The sequence below is a fragment of the Siphateles boraxobius genome, unplaced genomic scaffold (genome assembly GCF_051911475.1).
Source record: "Siphateles boraxobius isolate OS27281-9 unplaced genomic scaffold, OSU_SipBor_1 5, whole genome shotgun sequence".
Taxonomy (NCBI): domain Eukaryota; kingdom Metazoa; phylum Chordata; class Actinopteri; order Cypriniformes; family Leuciscidae; genus Siphateles; species Siphateles boraxobius.
In genome coordinates, this window is record NW_027509141.1 from 25,092,176 (window position 1) to 25,113,122 (window position 20,947).

The window sequence follows — 20,947 nt, forward strand, 5'->3', positions numbered from 1 at the left end:
ACTGGAAGCAAATTTCTGAGGTTGCCTCAGGGTGTGACGTACATGCGCATAAACATACCAGTGAAAATTAATTGTTTTTTTTATAGTTTTCAAGCAGGTGTCATCACATATTGTAAAATCACCTCAAACTCTGAGATATCCATAAAAGGCAAACTAGCCTAAATAAAGTGCTTTTCATAGAAACAAGCAACCTGATTTACCAGATCACTAATATGCAATATGTATGTAATAGGCAATTACATAATTTGGGTTGTAATAATGGCACTCACAACTTTTAATTAACCTCATGCAAGTGCAGAAGACAGTTCGTCATTCCCAGTTTAAGTTTTAGTGTAATTTTAATGGCCAGCAGCCCTGCTGTAGAAACTGTAGATAACAAAAGGAACAGAGAAAATAAAAGAATAAAACGGCTTGTGGTTTTGGCTGGTTCAGGTGATGGTCGAACACCTTAAACCAAACCGATCTCTCCTGACCACTCTCACTTTATCAAATAGCTCAATTCATTAACTGTGTCAAAATAAACAAAAACATCAACAACCAAGTAAAAACAAAAAAGCCTCACAGATTATGAGAGCCTCAGTATGATAAACATTCCCTGTGGAGGATTACATTTACTTAAATATACATATATATATATGTATATATATATACTATTCTTCAAATAATTTCTCTCAGTAAAAGAGGAGCAGGCCAAAATTGAGTACAGACATGGAAAAAGGATCAGTCCAATCATACTGTATACAGAAGTACATGCATTAGGAGACCGCTGGATCCGAAAACCTTACAGATTAAACATGGTCAATCAGCCTAGGAGAAACTGTTGAATGATTGCCTCTTGCAATATCTTAAAACCAGAAGGTCAACATTTATAAATATTACATAAGTAATATTATGCTTGATTGAGATTTATTTATCATATTCTTCAGTCCATTTTGGGAGGGGGTTAGACATCCAAAGGATTATTTATAAAAGTGCACTGAGAAGATACTTCCAATGGACCAACACAAAAGATGAGCAGGGAGATAACATCTGGTTCCCCTGAACATTCAGGCTATGATCAAGGTAATCCAATTCAGATGAAAGAAGTTCCCCTTCCAGTCATTGACTTAAGCAATCCTTTAGAGAATGTGGAGTTCTACCTGGCTAACTTCAATAGAGACTCCTGAAATAAACATAAGAGAAAAAAACATGATGAAATCAAAAACTCACAACTATAAAATGTAACTGTAATCACATTATATCAATTATAAAAATGAATTTCTGCATTACCTCAGACTGCCCTGGTTCATGGTTTGAGAGGTCTTCAGTCTTCACTTCCAAAGGAGCTGAAGTACTAGCAATCTGTACGCTGCGTGTCACCGGCCCACCTTTTCTCTCTCGCGTCCTTGCTGAAAAACGCTCCTCCTTTTTAGACTGGTGCGTTTTCACAACAACCTCCTTAACAACCTCCTTCTTGACAACAACTTGTTTCTTGACAACAACCTCCTTCTTGGCAACAACCTCTTTAGATCCACGTTGAATCTTGGAAGGTGGTCGTGTTGAGTCATCAGTAACTGCAGGAGTTAAGGAAGTCAGTGGCTCATTGCTCTTTTTGACTTTCTTAGTTTGTGGGGCCGTGTTGTCCATATTCAAAGCTGGCCTCTTTGTACGTACCTGAGGTTCTTTTCCTTTAATTGCTGGTAGAGCTTCATTCTCAATTGGCTCAGAGCTCCGGGCTCTGGTTTTCCCCAAAGGCTTTGCGTTTGATCCAGAACCTGCCTCTTGTTTGACTTCAGACTCAATGGCTCGACTTCGGAGACTCCTGTTTTTGTCTTGAGGCATCAGTGTACCTTTTTTCAATTTCTTGGCAACAGGTCTTTGTGGACAACTGCAAGCGATGTGTTTAGCGAGGCTGGCCGGGTATGTGAACTCTCGATTACAGTATGGGCATGCATGGACCTCATGAGTCTCCTCTTCCTTTACCCGGGTTGGCGGTTTCTTTGCAGAGGCAGCAGACTTGTTCTTCTGAGATATGGCTTTCTGGACAAGCTGGTTTTTCTTCTTATTTAAAGCTGATAACTTTGCTTTAGAGGTTATATCTTGGTTAAAGTTGAGCCTTTTTGGTTGACCCATTCTGCGAAAGGCATTCTGCCCAGTAGAAGCTCCTGTGGTGGAAAGACCATTTGGAGACAGTTTCACAACTTGTTTGAGAGGAATGGGATTCTTCTTAGGGGTGTAGCGTCTCTTATCACTAGCATTAGCACAAACTAATATGTGTTTATGTAGCTCTGGCATGTTGTCAAAGCTGTTTCCGCATTTGGTACACCGGATCGCAGTGCTAAATGTTTGGGGGATGTTGTGTGTGGTAAAATTAGTGGCGGAAGCAACCGAGCCATCAGGTGTTCTGTTGTGGTACGGGAAAGGTGGAGGCTTAAAGCTTGGGTAGTGTTGATTAATGCCAAGCCGCACATCTGGACCCTTCGGTTTACCAGCCTCAGATGCCATTATCTTTATTGTAGTGTATAGTTCTTCTGTAGGGTCCTCATGGCCATTTTCCTCTTCTTCCACCTTTTTAGTGTCACTGTTACGCTCCTCCGAAGAATCCTCAGCATCAAAACCATCTTTCTCCACATTTGTGTAAGCCGGATCCGTGTAGTTCTGAGGTCTGAGCTTCCCGTTTTCAACGGCAGTGTGAGTGCAACTCTGACTTGGATGTAGGTCACTTTGATGTTGCTGGAGATTGCAGAGGAAGGCAAACTCCTTTGAGCAAATGGAGCAAACATAAATTCTTCCCACCCCGTGGAGAGAGGAGCGGTGCTCGAGAAGCGCAGTGGCGTTGCCAAATAACTGAACACAAAACTCGCACTTAAAAGGCCACTCTGATGCATGCTCTATTATATGGCCACTAAGGTCTTTGATGGAGCGAAATGGCTCTTTGCAGACGTTACACACAAAGCTCTTGACAAAATTCTCTCGCTCTGGTGTTTCAACATCAACATTTTTGACTGGAGTCCCAGGTGAAGTGTTACCTCCATTTGTTATATCAACTGGCTCCTCTTTTTTCCCTATATCCTCTTCAGCCAAGTTGTTATCAACCTCTGAACTCTTCTGTGGAGAATGCAATTCACTGAGGAAGTTTGGTGAAGATTCCTTCGTAGTTGATTGTACTGCAGAAAGAGAAGGCTCTGATTTGTGTCGACTTTCTGTTTTAATATTGAGGTCTTGGGGGAGAGTTCCTTCACAGGAATGGCTTTGGCTGGTTTCAGAAGCAGTTTCCCACTCTAAGTGAGAAGAACCTGCTTGGTCTGCATTTCTTAAAAACTGAGGCTTAGAATCAAGGGTTGAGCCCTCAAGTAGTGTTTCTGACTTTGAAGATGAATCTGCTATACAATGTCTTTTTGCGTCCTGAGGCAGTGGAGAAATCGCACGGTCTAACTGCTCAGCAGTTTGGTCTGATTCATTAACAATGGAATTTAATGTATCATGGCATGATTCTGTTAATGCAGATAAATCAGACACTTCCTCTAAACGATCAACTGCTTTTGGGGACATTTTAGGGGACAACACCGGAAAAGGGGAAGGTGACAAGGCGTCTGACATGTGAAAATGCTGCGATGATAGAGGCGGAGGAGATGGGATAGTGGGTAAGACTGGAGGAGGGGGAGTAGATGAAGCTATACTAGAGGAAGATGGAGAGGATGGATTAATAGTCATAGGGGTCAGGGAGGGAGGAGAGGCTGATTCACAAGGAAGGTGCTCTGATCCTGATCCAGGACTAGAAGGGGCTATATATGTGGCACTCTCAGAAGACGAAAGGGCGTCAGGGCTTCCAAGAGTGTTTGATCCTTCTTCTCCGGGTGAGTTTAGGCCAGCATACTCGTTCATTAACACTTTTTCTAAAATGCTGGTATTAGGTTTTTTCCTCTTCACATGAGATGGTAGTGTGGTTGAGCATGTTTTTACTTCATGGTCAACAGGACTTTTACGGTTCATACTTAAGTCAAGCACAGCCTCTCCAGATCCTCTGCTTACACCATTGTCTCTTTTACTGAAGGAATTCGACAGGTCAAGCGGCTGCTGATTGCAAGAATTCCCTCCACTTCTTGAAGGAGACCAGTCTTTTCCTGTCAGGCTTTCAGTGTCCCCATGATCACTGCTGGACAAACTCCAAGAATGAGTCATGCAGTGGGTCTCAATCTTTGGCACCTTCAGAGAACATGAGACCCCAGCTGCAGAGCTTATGTTGTCATTTCTTTGTGGTGGGCTACTCTGTGAAGCTGTGGGAGGGGAGGCGGTTCTTCTTTTAAACCTACTTTGGACAGCAGGCAGTGAAGTTACGGAAAGTGGGGTGGTCAATCTATTGTCTGTAATTAGACCTATGGCCGTTTTCTGACCGTCTGGGGCCTGTAGTAGTTGTTTAAGTTTCGGAGAGAGATAAACCGTTTTCTCCTTTTGAAAAGCTAACGTTTCGGTTGACTGTGCGAAAATGTTTCCTACCAACAAAGAGGACTGAGGGGAAGGGGAGGACAATGAGGAAGAGGAGGACACCGTTTCAGCCTCCACTTTCACAGCAGGCAACAGCGGTGGTGTAGCAGTTCGCCTTTTAGAAGTTGTCTGCGACATGCATGAAACTTCCTTCACTGGACAAGTCCGTGTTTCAACTTTAAGAGCATGACTTATTTGTTTGGGACTCAAAATAAGAGCATCAAGGCCAAACAACGCTGCAGTGCTTGAATCAACCTCGATGACCTCACAACTGCTCACTGTGCTTGTAGATGGTATCTTTCCATCAATGTAATGGCTGAGATTTTCAGAAATGTTGTTAGAGATATCAACCATACACTCCTCCCTCTCTCCCTCATCCTCGGTCTCCACACTGGGCACATAAATAGGTGGTGGACTGGCACTTGGTGATTCTTCCTGGAGCAAAACGGGCTGCCCTTGTTCATGGTGCTGGTGTTGGGAGGTGCCATCCTGCAGGAGTATACCTTTCCGGCGAACACCTTTAGGCATTAGATGCCGCTCATGGATTCTGCGCTGGTGCCTGCGCATGTTGGTGTGTGTGCCAAAAGCCTTGTTACAGTACTTGCAAGGATGAAGCTCTTTTGACTCCCCATTCTCATCTAATATAAAAGGCCGGTCAGATTCAACACCAGGCTCTTTTTTCAAATTGTCAGAGCTTAGCTGAGGAGGACCGTTCTGTGTGTTTATAACGACTGCATGGCTTGGAGTGGACATACTGCCAGAAGTAGCAGAATCATTGGGCATTGTAGGACTGTGGAGGAACGCTGTCCCGCTGAGTGACCCAGGCCTATTTAAAGTTTTACTCCCATTCTCATGTCTACGTTCATGTCTGCGCCGGCCTACCTGAGAGCCAAAGGGCTTGGCACAGTATCGGCACTTAAACGTATGAGTTTGAAGGTTTGAAGTTGTGTGAATATGAGTGTGGCGCTCCAGGCCCTGTTTGGTGGAGAAATGACGCTCGCAGTGCTGACAGGGGTATGTTCCTCCCTGGGGGTCATCCTCAAAATCCCCATCTGCCTCCAACTCAGGATTCACTAAAGAAGATATACACTCTGTATCACACAGTGGACTCTCTGAGCTTTCTTCTGCAGGGTTGCCCGAATGTAATTGCTGGAGAGACTTTTCATTCCCATCAACTGATTCTGCCTCAGAGGGGTGCTGTGGGCACTGATTTTCAAGTTGTCCATCAACATTTACATGTTCCACATCCAATCCTTCCCTCCGGTTCATCTCTGTTGTGTGAGATTGGACAGGGTTTTCACTTTCTATAGAAGATGACTGGGAAACTGCATTCTGTTCCAACTCTGGAGGTGAAGATGGTCTTTCCTCATCATTAAGTCCTGAATCACAAGAAAAATATATTTAAATAATAAACGGAGCAATTCCAATAGGCTCCTCACACCATCAGTGCTTGGGCCCTAAATACTACCTAACACAGTGTTTGTAACACTACCACTCTCTCCACTATTCCAGTAAATTGGTAATGAATCATTCAAAACAAATTTCATCACGGATTAGTGAGGGATGTGTGCTGTGCACAAAAACCACCACCAGTGATGTTTCTTTAGAGAAGTGAAAAATGCATTATGTTGGACAAAACATATCTGAAAAATAATGGAGATAACAGAGCGAGCCGTGCACACCATAAGCTGCCCCAGACATGATAATGTTTTATGTTAGGTATTTTAAACTCACAAGCATTTAGATTAATGCGGGTTTCCATTTCAAGTACTTGGACAAACGTGTGTGCTACTTAATGCATTTGAAACATAAATGATCCAGCACATAACTAACATTTTATGGTTATATCCTAATCCATAAATGTTACAAATGTATGCAAATCAAACAAGTCTCTTTAAAATTAAAGTGTACGCGTGGATGTCTTTAAACAAAAAATAAATAAAAGAGCAATAATTCTGACTGAAACATTCATTTTGCTGAAATAGTTGTTGGACATTAACTTTAAGTTAAAAACGTTACATGTAATGGTATTTTGGTCTTTTAATGAGAGCACTAAATATGAAGGTATAAGATGGAGTTGAATATAAATGTAAAAAATAATATATTATAATTTGTAATGTAGCATTTATATTTTAAACCTCTTTGCACATAATATATATATTACAGCCTACACTCCAATTGTTTTCATAGCATTCAATTTGCACATTGTTTGGAAGACTATTTTGGCCAGGATGTAGAATAACATGCTTTTCATTCAAACAAAGAATAATACAATTTGGCGATTTTGAATCCATTTAACCATAGAAATAAATGACACATTAATTGATTATCAAAATAATTGTTAGTTGCAGCCCTATTGTTAACCATAACAAAAAACATTATGATTGAGCAGAGCATACTTGTGAACAGCACAAATCCCTGCCAGAAGCTGATGAAAAGCATAACCTACCTTCCTCGGAGTCCCGCATCACTGTGAATAAGGGTTCAGCGGCACTCGATTTCTTCGGTTCACAGAATCCACCCAAATCAGCCTGTCTGGCTTTTTCCGACAGCTTCCTCCTTGCTTTAGGGAGAAACAAATCTATGTTTATTAAAAATAAATAAATAAAAAAGAGCCAACATTCAAGACTTCCTAAAGCCAGCAAAAAGCAATTAATAAAGGTTTAGGTTTCCTTTCATGGCCGTCAAAACCTACAAATGATTTAATCCAATGATATTTCATCAAAGTAGCAATAAATAAATATATACTGAAAACTATAAACAACCAAGATTTGTAAGAACATCCGGTACATTAACTAGAATAAAGAGCTCCACCTGCAAGATCCAAACAAAGTATGTCACCGCCTTCTTTTCTAAACTAGCAGCTCACCACAAAACCAGACTGACTTCTCAGTAACTGCTGCATTGTGCGTGACATAGGCAAAGAAATGCTTGTTGCTCACTGTTTTAATACCCATAATAAAATCTATACCACAGTAATTGCATGTTAAATGTAGTGTGTATTTACTGTTACTGAATTACAGGCGTTCTAATGTTCTAATTACATTAGAAAATTAAAAGTTTAAGGGATAGTTCACCCAAAAATGAAAATTCTCTCATCATTTACTCACTCACATGTTGTGCCTAACCTGTATGACTGACTTTCTTTTCTGGAACACAAAATCAGATATTCTAAAGAACAATGAATTTTATTGAATGGACAAAAAAACAAGCAAACAAAAAGTTTGAAACATCCTTTAAAAAAAAAAAAAGAGTCCTTTTGTGTTTCATAGAGAGAGAGAAAAGTCGCACAGGCTTGGAGTGACATGATGTGAGTAAATAACAGACTTTTTATTTTTGGGTGAACTTTACATTTGATGAAGTATAAATGCTGAATAATGACACAATGGATCACAGATATTGTCACAGCCAAGCAAAGAAACCAGCTATCAGCTGCTGTCCTTGTGACAAGGTCAACCGGGAACATCTTATACAAAACCCAATTCATAAAACAGACACATGCTGCTAACTTGGTCATCTGATCATAGCCTACTTGTCAAATAGTCATTCCCACATATCCAACTCTGTCCTTAAATGCTAGTCTATTACTATTTCATGTACACAATCATGAACATTTTCAAACAAAATTCACCACTACATATTTCAATGCACTAAACAACATGGTAATTACAATTGCACTTAATGTACGCATATATATATTTTTTTAAATGTCATTTGACCCTGGTTTTTGTCAGATAAATGATTGATGCACATATATAGTTACAATGTGTTTTGACTTAACATCAAAAATGTCACTGTCAAAATGTTTAAAAATTGTTTAGGCTAAAAACTATAAAGACTTTATAACATACAAAATCAAATTTAAACAAAAAAAAACATTACATCCTTATCTCAATTCCTAACAATGACAGTAACAGCAAACCTTTGGATATCATTAACAGGTCAAATATTTCAAGGACTCATTTACTTATGTCCAACCTTTCTTTAAAAAATATTACTAGCAAAAATGAACCAGAATGCATTTAGCTGCACTTGTCATTGAAAAGGGGAAAGTCGAACAACCATTTACTCAATGAAATGAAAGGACCAGCAAATGCTCTTTTCCATTTCTTTTAGGTGGGGCATTGTCCTTTTCAGTCATTAAAACAGTCTATAAAGACAGTTCAGACCAAATATATACATTTAAAGTCAAATATATATATATATATATGTAATATTTTATAGAAAAATTAATTCCAAAAGAAAAGTTTATTAAAGTACGTACAAGCTTAGAGCACCAAACTTAATGCAGTGATGTGTGACAAATGATTAAGCTATAGACAAACAAACAAATGAGACTCTCATACTTGGAGCTTTTAGAGGTGAAACTTTGTGTTTATGTTATGGCTCATTTAATGTTAGGTCTCATTCAAAATGCTTTGCGAGGAGGGTCTCGAAGGTCATCTCTGACAGATAGGGCTGTGTCTCCAAACCTTGTGAGCTGTCTATCTAGATGACATGTTTGTGCATCACAGGCGGGTTTAAAATCTTTCAAACGTTCTAAATCGAACGCTCGAACGTGCCCGTGATGCTCAAAATGCTCTCTAGACGAGAAGTTCATTAGATTTTGAGGCACTGAAATAAGGTCCGAGTCTGCAAGGCGGCTAACTGACCCGTTCATCAACATACATGGGGAAGAGTACGTTATATTCATCGCACTTTGGCTCTGTCCGATTGTTTTTTTTCTTCTTCTTTTTAACAAAGCTGTTTAAAACAGAACGTCATCTATAATTCCGGTTTCTAAATAATCTTCCTTGAAATGGGAGAATAGCCAGGTGGCTAACATGCTAGCTCCAGCTAACGACTGCGAATACTTCCGAATAGAATAAACATATGTTCTCGGACACTAATTCTACACTAATTTTTATCGGAGGGGGAAACTGCAGGTAGTAGCAGTAAGAGGTGGTGTTTTCATTTTACCTCGCTTTGCTCTAGGTGAACTCTTCTTGCTCAGGTTGCTAGTCCTTTCTTCCTCTAATGCAGCTGCTATCTCAGGATTGTCTTCCCCATTGTACCACACTAGAAGTTCTTCGTCGGGTGCGATTGGCTGACGGAGAGTAGACGGACCAATCAGAGTCGAGGTTTTTGGTATGCCATAGGATGAAATACTATCTAGGCCTTGACGCTCTGTCAGGCATTTAGAAACAGACCCCAATAACAAACTAGAGTGCCGTATGAGAAAGCTCATATTATAACATTTTAATTGACGTTAAAGATGCTTTGTTCATCTGTCAACTACATTACGTGTAGAAGATGCATTTAAAATGGAAAACAAAGGAATTTCAATTTCTACTGGTAAATGTAAAAGTATTTACATATAACAAAAGTTTAATGTGCATAAATTTAATCATTCTATATTTGTCCCAGATTACTACATTTCAAATATCCATGCCACACCAAAATTGGAGTTTTGTTTTATCTAGTCCATGTCTATTATCATTGAGTGCATCTATATACTAGTGTAGGGGTTTTCAAACTGTCCTGGGACCCCCAGGGGGTTGCAATAGGGTGCTGGGAAAATTACACTAAAAAACAAAATATTAATAAAAAACAAAACCCACAACACAATCATGATATTAGTCATGGCTATTCTATTGACAGTCCTATTTTAACAATAACTTAAAGTATGTAAAAGTGTTCATTTCTCCTTCATTGCAATGTACATGCTTTCAAGAACAGTTTGTAATTGTCTTGAAAGAGAAACTACATGGTTTCTCTTTGTTGCCATTTCCTTTTGCTTGCTCATTCTCATTCATATCTTACAATATTTAATTACAGTGAAAAGAATCACATAAGTAATGCAACGGAATATGTTTCTCTTTGCGTTATACATCTAACATGAATAGTGGTATAAAAAAACTTAACAGTTAATACTAGCGAATTAAGAAATGCTTTTACATTTTGTTTACATTTACAACATATTGTCTTATACATGAAAATACAAACACTACTGTTCCAAGTTTGGCCAGTAAGATTTTTTTAAAATGTTTTTGCAAAAGGTCTCTTATGTTTACCAAGGCTCCATTTATTTAAATGACCAAAAATACAGTCATTTTAAACAGATAACAGTTGTTTTTTTTAAACTGCAAACTACTATTTAAATTCCTGTTATGGCAAAGCTGAATTTACAGCATCATTACTCCTGTCTTCAGTGTCACATGATCCTTCAGAAATCATTATAATATATTGATTTGCTGCTCAACAAAGATTTAATTATTAATTAAGACTTATGATCATCAAAGTTGAAAACAGTTGTGCAGCTTAATATTTTCTGAAAACCATGACACCTTTTTTCAGGATTCTTTAATGAATACAAAAGTTTAAAAGAACAGCATTGAAACAAATCTTTTGTAATGTAAACGTCACCTTACAGTCACCTTTTTTACTGTCAATTTAATATATCCTGAATAAATGCATTATTAAAATGTTAATATCTTTTTACAAAAGTCTCATATTGACCCCAAACTTTGGAATGGTATTATAGCTTCTAATAATTTAGGCTGAGTGTCTCTTGCAAGGGAATCATATTTTGGGGATCGTTAGCATAAAAAAAGTTTGAAAACCCCTTTACTAGTTTACTACACCGCTGTATGCATCTTCTCCAGGCTTAATCTTTTTAAAATCATAAAACATTAATTGGTGGAAATCAAGCTCTTACCCTTAACACTTTGTAGTAAATAGCCCTGTTGATTTCCAGTGGAAAGAGGTTTTGCTCTTGAGAAGAGCGTGCCCAGTTCACATACCGCAACCAGTTTCCTTTCATTGGATCTGTGGCATCTACACACATCCACCCCCAGGCTGGAAAATATACCTAATGATAGTGGAACAATATGTATTTAATTAAGAACCACCACTTAAACCTACCACTCAAAAGTTAGGGGTCAGTAAATTGTTTAGTTTTTTTCAGCAAAGATGCATTAAATTGATCAAAATTATGTCAGTAAAGACATTTATAATGTAACAAAAGTTTATTTTTAACTTTATATTTATCTATTCATCATAAAAAAAAATATTAGTTTCCACAAAAATATTAAGCAGCACAACTGTTTTCAACATTGATAAGAAGAAACGTTTCTTGAGCACCAAATCAGCATATTAAAATGATTTCTGAAGGATCATGCGACACTGAAGACTGACAATTCAACAGTTTAAAAAAAAAAAAACTACTGTTTTTACTGTATTTTTGATCAAATAAATGCAGCCTTGGTGAGCATTTGAGGCCTTTTTCAAAAACATTAAAAAATCTTACTGACCCCAAACTTTTGAATGGTGCTGTATATCAGTCCAAATATGCTTTGTGTTGATCAGTGTATTCAGACTTCTGCTCAAGCAGAAATTTTCTCAATGGGACATCTAGACTAATACATACCTCCCACATGTAAACATTGCTTGTCACTTGAGATCTCTTCTTTCGTTCTCCTACAAATGGTCCAAACCTTTTGCCTTTAGGTATTAATCTAGATGCCCATACACCTGTAGAGAGACATGGACAGCATGTCACGAGAAATCCTATGTGAGCAAACACTGGGAATTTTAATTTCTTCACCATTCAAACATCTTTTTTTTTTTAAACTCTTTTATTGGACGTTTTTTTCAGCATGAATCCTCATTCAGAATGAGCCACTTTAAGATCTCCAGAGGCTCTCTCACAGAGCCATTTTTTGGTGCATTCGGTATTAAACATTTATCTGTATATTTCTAGGGCACCATCACAGCACACTGCACATTCTCCATTTCAAACGTAGAAGAAAAAAAAAACTCCAGTTACGTTGTTTGCAACTCAATTGTTCAACAGTCTCAATTCCTTTGGTTCAAAATGCTGACCAGCTTAACCACAAGGCAACTGTGATGGTTGTAGAGCAAAACAGGCGAACTTTGTAAATATTTCAAAGTCAAATATCAGCAAGCAGAGTTAAAATAAAATACTGCAATAATGAACATGATTTCTCATCAACAGCATCATTTACAAGTACTCAGCCACGCTGTTACTCACCAATGCGATTTGGGTTAACAGCTGACGGTCCCAGCTTCATGCTGTTTGGCAGACCTTTCCACACATGGGCTGGGATGTCATCCAAGGTTTCATATGGTCCTTGAGGCAAAGCCATTACAACCTCAACAAAACAAAAAAAAAAGGGGGGGTACATTTTAGAATATGTTCCTTAAAGGTGCTCTAAGCGATGTCGGGTGACATCACTTCTTGTTGACGTTTAAAGTATTGTCAAACAAAACGAAGGCTAGCTAGACCCTCCCTCCTCCTCATCCGCGCAGTAACCCCCCAAACCCCACCCCCAAATCCTTCTTATCGGTTATTGGCTGGAACACTTTGTTATGTTTCGTGGTGCGGGTAAGCCCAGTTTGTTTTTGTTGCCGTTTGTGGAGTCTGGGCTGTCTGCAGAGACCGTGTTTTTTTACAGTGTGTTCGGGGGACAGGCAGCTAGCGGATAGTGAGATGTTTGTTGTATGTGACAAAAAAAGTTTTGGCCTAAAAAATGTGTGACATCGCTTTGAGCACCTTTAACTGTATATCACCATAACCAATACTCATGGTACTTGCTTTTAAAGTATGAATTTTCGGTGAGGAAAAGCATTTATACAACATCAGAAAAAAAGTTGTTTCTCCATACCTGCGGCAAGGATTTAACACTCGATTGAATTTGAGACTCCTAAGACTTTTCTTATTTCATGGATTCTGTAAAACAGAAAATAGAACGGTTATTTCAACCACGTAGAACAAAATAATCCTCTATGTTAATGAAGCAGGATGGGACTTGTTTTGAAGCAATCCCAAAGCTGAAAGCATGAATAGACATGCTTTAAAAAACGCACTACACTCAAAGTCTCTGATATTTGCTTTTCTTTTATTTACACTACCATGCAAAAGTTTGGGGTCGTTATGATTTTTTTTCTTTCTTTGGGAATACATTTTTCAGCAAGGATGCATTAAATTGATCAGAACTGACAGTAAAGAATTTCAAATAAATCCTGTAATTTCAAACATTCTATTTATCAAATAATCAGCTTTAGCTTTGACATTACAGGAATAAATTAATTTAAAATGTATTAAAATAGAAAACAATAAATTGCAATAATTTCACAGTATTGCTGTTTTGTACTTTTAAGCAAATAACCGCAGCCTTGTTGAGCATAAGAGACTTCTTTAAAAAACATAGGAAATTAATGAAAGTATATAATTCATATGTACAGCATAATTCATACACAAAATACTTCAACAAATAATCAAGCTGCTCTTCTAACATCTGAGATCCTTTCTCAGGTGAGTCAGGTGTATTTCACACCAAATGGTGATGATCTAACAGGTGTGGTTAGACTATAAACAGTATCTATTACCAGAGGCAAACACCAGCATTCCATTCTATGTGTAATTAACCCAGCCTCATCTGAGAGACAAAAAAAACAAAACATTTTTGAGTCAGGCATACAGGTACAAATTATGATCCATTTTTTTGTGGGTCTGCAGAGAATTCTTCTCGTAGCATAAGAACAGTGCAATAACGAGAGCTGACAGGACGGTAAGTAGAACATTGTCATCAGGTTTGGATGACAGCTACAGAGAAGAAGGGTAAATTGAGAAAACAGCATGACACACAAGGGGCCTCACTGATGTGATGCTGTTACATAAGTGTGGAGGTCGGAGACACATTCTCGGCTTCCGCTGCCTTTTACTTTCACATGGGTGGGAGCATGAATACACAACAGAAAGTGTGATAAAACAAGCTGCTGGAATCAAATTAAAACATCCGATTCAAACTCCCCCCTCTAATTTGACAAGATGGATGCTTGCAGAAATAATTCATGACATCATTACACTCAATTCTCAGTATAGTGAATAAAAATAGATGTGAATTCTAATTTGCAGAAGCCTACGTGTGGTCACACAGCCACAGAAAGATCCTTTCTCCTGGTCAGTAATAGTATTTGTGCTCAAGTATACTGCCGTCATTAAAGGATTCATTCTTTTGTCTGTCAGCAAAAAAATATTAGTCTGCAGCAGTGACCTTCTCTGAAGTCATACTCTCATAAATGTGTGGAATAACTTTAATAACTACCAACTTGATATACCTTTTGGCACCAGTATTTTATTCCGCGATTTAATCTGGTGCACTTGATCATTCTAAAGTCAAGCTCATAAACTGGTTCTTTTTTGTCCCAATATTACCAGTGGTTTTGAACACTATACTGACACCTATTGGTCTGGATGCATGAGGTTTGTTTACAAACTGCTGTCGCTTACACCAAAGCGGTTTTGTTTTCTTTTAATTTTTGTTTTTATATTACACATACCCGTATACATGTTTTAGTACACTAGCTGCATCCACAGCATGTCGTAATTACCGGGATGACAACCCATGACGTTCTACTCAGAACTGTTCAAGTCCTCAAGACTCAGAATTCTGGATTTCTATGGCAGCACTATCAATGCACAAGCGAATCTTGCGCAGTCATGTGGTACAAGTCGGAGGGAGCTCTGAAAAAATTCAGTTGAATTGAGTTGATTGTTATATTGTTTGTTTAATACCTTTACATTTATGCTTTGCAAAGCACATTGAGCACACACTGTGTGTCTGTGTGTGTGTGTGTGTGTGTGTGTGTGTGTGTGTGTGTGTGTGTGTGTGTGTGTGTGTGTGTATATACATACAGTGGTATATTATAATAATAATTATTATTATTATAATAATAAATGTTTCTTGAGCAGCAAATCGGCATATTAGAATGATTTCTGAAGGATCATGTGACTAAAGACTGGAGTAATGATACTGAAAGTTCAGCTTTACCAACACATAAATAAATTGCATTTTAAAATATATTCAAATAGAACAGTTATTTTTAAATTGTTAAAATATTTCACAATATTATTGTTTTTGCCGTATTTTGGATCAAATAAATGAAGCCTTGGTGAGCAGAAGAGACTTCTTTTGAAACATTAAAAAAAATCTTACCGTACTAATAATTTTGGCCACCACTGTGTATATGTATGTATATATATATATATACGGTTACCATTAAATGGAAGACAAAACAATAACACAAAAAATTATCAAATTAAATATAAAGCAAAGTAATAATAAAATTATTCTTCACATGTCAACATGTGCGACCCACTCTATGCAGATTTTTTATTTATTTTTTATTTTTTTACAAAACTGATATCAGACTTCAGTCTTCTAGGAAAATTTATATAATTTTAATGATATTCCTCACAAGTGTTGTTAATTTTCACAACTTTTTTTGATTAGCAAAAATTGCTGAGTGCATCTTTAAGTTCACCCCAGTATTACCAATTAATTTCATGTGTACACCCTCCACTGTCCTTCAACGGTTTATTGTATTTTAACAGATTTTCTCGAAACTACATGCAAGAATACGAAAAAGATTGCGAAAATGAGCATGAATTAAACCCAGGAGATGAATGAGATGCATTTCATTGTGGTGTCATCTTTGTTAATAACAGACGGTGGCGGTGGGACAAAGAAAGAAGGCGTTTCAGCACCCAAAGCAGAAGATGGTTTAACCAACAGCGAAAAAGTTTCCAAATTCTTGAAAGAAACACCAGCAAAACTTACACGATATATGTAGGTGGATTGTGATGCACAGAAACACAATACTTAAATGCGCACAACGTGATTATAATAAACTTAAATAATATAAATCGCAAAACAAAGCGGTTTGTAGCCTATGCAAAACAGACTGAAAGTGTATCCTCGTGCTTAAAATATTGTCATGCAAATGATGTTGAATCGTGAATTAACTCGGTTGCTCGAGCAAAGCTGTTCAGGTTGTGTATCCCGACTTTCAGGCAAACAAACACACATTGCGCTTTAAAGACTCTTCTAATGGTCACATTTTCGTTTGAGGAATCTTCTATGAGAGAAAAAGTTCTCTTAAATGTTTCAACAGAGCACTGGAGTTGCTTTGTGGACTGGCAGGACAAACAGATTTTATTGTTATCATCAATCCGAGCACTCAGAAGTGCACAAACCCGATGCAACTCACTCCAAGCAAGGTGTCCTCCTGCTTTCCCAGCCGTTCAGTGCAGCGTTGCAAAGGCTTGATTGAAATAAAAATGTGAGCATGGTGTTCTTGAACACTTACCTGTTGTTTTTTACCGGCACTGTGTAGTTTTGGTCTACCTGCTTTCCAATGTGCTGAAAATGGCGGATGGAGACTAGAGCTTATAGAGCTTCCCCAATGTAACTGGTCGGTCGGGTCGCAGAATTGGGAGAGGCACACAACCATCACGATGGGCCATTGGTGAAAGTAAAGCTGGCGAAACCTGGACCATCACAAATCAGCTTCTTCAGTATTCGAAATGTGACTGGATAGTATGGTTTAACTAATGGGTTTAATTTTACACTTTGCATAGTTTTTTCTCCAGTGAATATTTCTCAAGGCTTTTTGGTTTTAGTTTTTTTTGTCAGTTTCTGTGTAGTCTTAGCTACTACAAAAGCTACTGAATATTTTTACATTTATTGCCCAAGAAAAAAGAGACAGTTTTAAAACAACAGTAGGCTACATGACCCAAATGTTTAGGCCTACAATTAATAAATTGTAAATAATGACAACATATGAAACACGTGTGACAATTTGACCAATATTTATCAGAAAGAAAGAGTGGAGAGCACAGTTCATTCTTTCAGTTAAAATCTAGTATATGTTTGTTGTAGTTGGTGGCTTCTTCTTCTTTTTTTTGTCTTAATCTATGCCATTGTGGTTTTATTGTGTTCACTTGTTTATCCAACAACTATAGCAAAAATTTTCATTTTCATTTTAAGGGTCTTAAATGAGAGAGGGAAAAATCACATATTTAGACAAATTTAAAGATTAACACTAATTTTGACCAAAAAAAACAAACAAAAGTAAAACACAATGTGACAACCTCCTTAAAATTAGGGGAACATTTTTGTATTAAAATAGTTAAAATATTATAATACTAATAATATATAATATTAAAATATTATATTATAAAATATTATTAAAATAAATATTGCTAATAACATTATTTTGCTCTTTCATTCATCTTGTAGAACTGAACTTCTATTTAGATCTTTTAAAATAAGAAAACATTCCGTTTATAATGCAGAAATTGCACTGGACATGAGATTTCATCGTCTCTCTTTAAACATATATTGGATATGTTAGTTAGTTAGTTAGTTAGTTAGTTAGTTAGTTAGTTAGTTAGTTAGTTAGTTAGTTAGTTAGTTAGTTAAATTTTATTTCTGTGTCATGCCAAACATTGGGCCCATCCCACATGGGATTACAAAACACTACAAATTTATTTTACAAACATTTTCCGGTCGTATATACAAATCATTCGGAGAAATACTTTAATATATGCGTACACACATGTATACATACACATAAGTGTATAAGTGCTATAATAATAATTAACAAAAGGATAAAAAATGCAACATGACAAGTAATATTGAAAATGGATAATGCCATGAAGAGATCAAATAAAGGGCTTACAGGTGTAACATGATGAATAAATTATGAAGAACAAAGCACTAAATTCAAAATGTACAATTTCCCTAATCAGAATCCTTTTCCTCTCAAATTATTATTCTGAAGGCTTGTAGTAATTTCGGCCACTAGGAGGAACTCTTGATCTCAGTCCTTAGATTGAATCTCTTCTAGTCAGATCTAAAAATACATTTAGCATGTAGAAAAAAAATGATCAGTTTGTTTTAAAAGTGTATTCAGTCATAAAAATAGAATTAAAATATTTTAGGATAATTCATCACCCTGACCGATAAATATGCATAGGCCTTCCTCTGTCCACATCCCAAATAAATCCAGTCCCAGCATTTCCCCACATAAATATAATGTGTTATGAGAGAGTGAGACATATGCCCTCAGAGTAATGCATGTTCCACATATGGACATAGTTTCTCTGCTTGACCCAACAACCTCTGCCCAACATGTGTTAGACGCACGCGAGAGAGTGTGTGTGTGTGTGTGTGTGTGTGTGTGTGTGTGTGTGTGTGTGTGTGTGTGTGTTTATACTACATATGTCCCCAGAGAAGGTAACATGAGGTGTCTGCATTTATTGGCATACTTTGGGAATTTTTTATTTAACAGTTTTTATTCCACTATATGAAAGAGAGGAATACACAGATTTATAAATGACAAATAGTTATTTAACTTGGGATAATAACATGGATAAGAAAACCATTCTCTAAAACATCTTATTTAAAAAAAAAAAAAAAAAGATGCATTACATGCTGTACTTCAATCTGACACTATCACTTTGTTCACAATATTGTATCATCATGCTATTATTGAAGATGGAGATTATGATGCATTGATCCTACAACATACTGACCAGATTCAGCAGAATTTTTCTTGATATGGCTCTGCTTGCTGAATCATTATGGAGAGAAGAATGCAGCGTTCAGAACGAGACCTCAGCTAACCTCTCCTAAACAATGGCAGTGTTGAGACAGCGCAGAAAACATAACACTGCATTCAACATGGAAGTGTGTGGCATCCTGGGCACCACTGAATTGCATGACATTGTTCTTCTAGGCTCTTCAACAAAGGTTCCTTAGAATCACCTGGAACATCTTTTGTTTCAGAAGATGAAGAAATTTGATTTGGCATGGTTTCTTCTTATGGAGAACTGTGTCCTGCTGCAGTTGGAGCAAGTTTCTCTTTAACACCCTGTTCATCACAGGACATACCGTACTGTTCATAATTTGTGATCGTACTGATAAAACATACCAGGAAAAGAAGGGAGCCAAGGCTCCAAGTGGAGGAGCACAAAAGTCACATGTAAATATAACCACATGAGGAGATTTGATATCCTGTCAGAAAAGCTGCACAGAAGGAATATTTTACAGACACTATGCAGCAAAATCCCACATTAAACACAATGTAAAGATATATTTCTGTCCAAAAGGACTTTTATGTTGTGTTCTTTTGCAGGTAAACATACAGTAGCGTTAATGCTGATACTTACAATGTTACATCATTTGCAAAATAGAAGAGATGCAATATGAAATTGTATATGCTATTCGTAAAGAAGTCTAGAAGTCACTGGCAAAAAAAGGTCAACTGTCTATGAAGCACAACTCACAGTCACTAAACTAAACTAAACTAAACAACTTAACTTAACTAAACTAAACTTAACTAAACTAAACTGCATTCTGTTCAAATCCACAAAATTCCTATTGTAAAGTTGCCAAATAATGGTAACTTTTAGATTGTACACATTGTGGTTAAAACATCTACAGTATTGATAACACGCTAACCATCGCATATGGCTACAAATATAATTTAACGTTAGTTAAAAAAGAAAAAAATATTTACTTGATTGGAAACGAGCACAATTTGACGATCATCATGCATTCAGACATTCTGCACTAGGCTATATCTTCCATTGTTCATGTAAAGCACTCAAAAGTATATTTCTCCAATAATTTCACAAACCACAATCTTAAAGTCACCTGGAAGCAATTGATTTCAGCCTGATAAATATCTGAGGCAGGAGGAAGACAAAATGCAAAATTTCACACTTACTTATTGAAGCAACATCATTTAGATGAAGTTTTGTTCATAGAAATTATTGTCTTCTTTTGCTGCAATCTAGATCTGATCATTGCTGTCCTGATAGACCCTCCAAAGTTCTTTCCAAGTCTTACCCAAAGTTCATATTCCCGTACATTTTATATATTTGTGGCAGAGAAAGCTTTTTTATAGGATTCCAACAGCACATAGAGGAAGATATATTGATCTGATGGGGCCGATTGGGTCACCGTGATTTTGCCAAGTAAGACATGTTCCTTAATCAACATTATTTTGTTGTTTCCAGAACAACTTTCCTGTCAGAAAATGTAGTCTTAACCCTATCCCTACCCCTAAACCTAACCACCCATACCCTAACCCATAACTTACCTCTAAAATCAGAAGGAAATGATAAGTGAATAACACTGATGTAGAAGCACCTAACCCTAAACTTGACATAAAATAAAAACTTTTCCCTCAAATCTGATTGGTTTACTGGAATGTTGTTCCAGCATCAACAATGATGGTAATCCAGGATCAACAATGATGGTAATCCAGGAACATGTTGAATTTGAAATCACGTTTACCAGGGTCGATGTGTGTGTGAATTTGAGTTTTAAGGTGGTTTTGAACATAACTAAGCTTCAGATACTAGAAATAGACCAGCGTGTCAGTGACAGGTGACAGCACCAGATCGTCAAATCCAAAATAGGTCGGTAAAATACCAAGGGACTGTGTGCGCTCTTCAGGAGGAAACTGGGATTACAAAGGCTTAAGCGATTTCAAAGCACCGTGGTGTGTGCACCAAATACACAAGTGTGAGGAAATGCAAACTTGTAGGGTGCTTCAAATGCTACAGCATCCTGAGTGTTGCAAAAGCTTCTCAGAGCCAAGAACATCCAGTCAACGGCTGTCTAGC

At 37.3% G+C, this 20,947-nt stretch overlaps 1 protein-coding gene across 2 annotated transcripts; it reads right to left on the reverse strand.

Annotated features, from left to right (window-relative positions):
* Window positions 1-516: 516 nt before the first annotated feature.
* prdm2b (PR domain containing 2, with ZNF domain b) lies at window positions 517-17,043 on the reverse strand. Of its 2 annotated transcripts, XM_077203545.1 has the most exons (9): window positions 16,618-17,043; window positions 13,131-13,195; window positions 12,497-12,617; window positions 11,873-11,976; window positions 11,162-11,314; window positions 9,424-9,550; window positions 6,914-7,027; window positions 1,270-5,843; window positions 517-1,162 (listed from the first exon to the last, which is right to left on the reverse strand). In XM_077203545.1, exons 3-9 carry the CDS (start codon window positions 12,609-12,611, stop codon window positions 1,136-1,138), a joined length of 5,214 nt encoding a protein of 1,737 aa, XP_077059660.1. In that variant the 5' UTR covers window positions 12,612-12,617; window positions 13,131-13,195; window positions 16,618-17,043; the 3' UTR covers window positions 517-1,135. The 2 variants fall into 2 exon arrangements, with proteins under 2 accessions (XP_077059660.1, XP_077059661.1); XM_077203546.1 differs by lacking the exon at window positions 11,162-11,314 and having other exon boundaries at window positions 16,618-17,042.
* Between the last annotated feature and the right edge of the window lie 3,904 nt (window positions 17,044-20,947).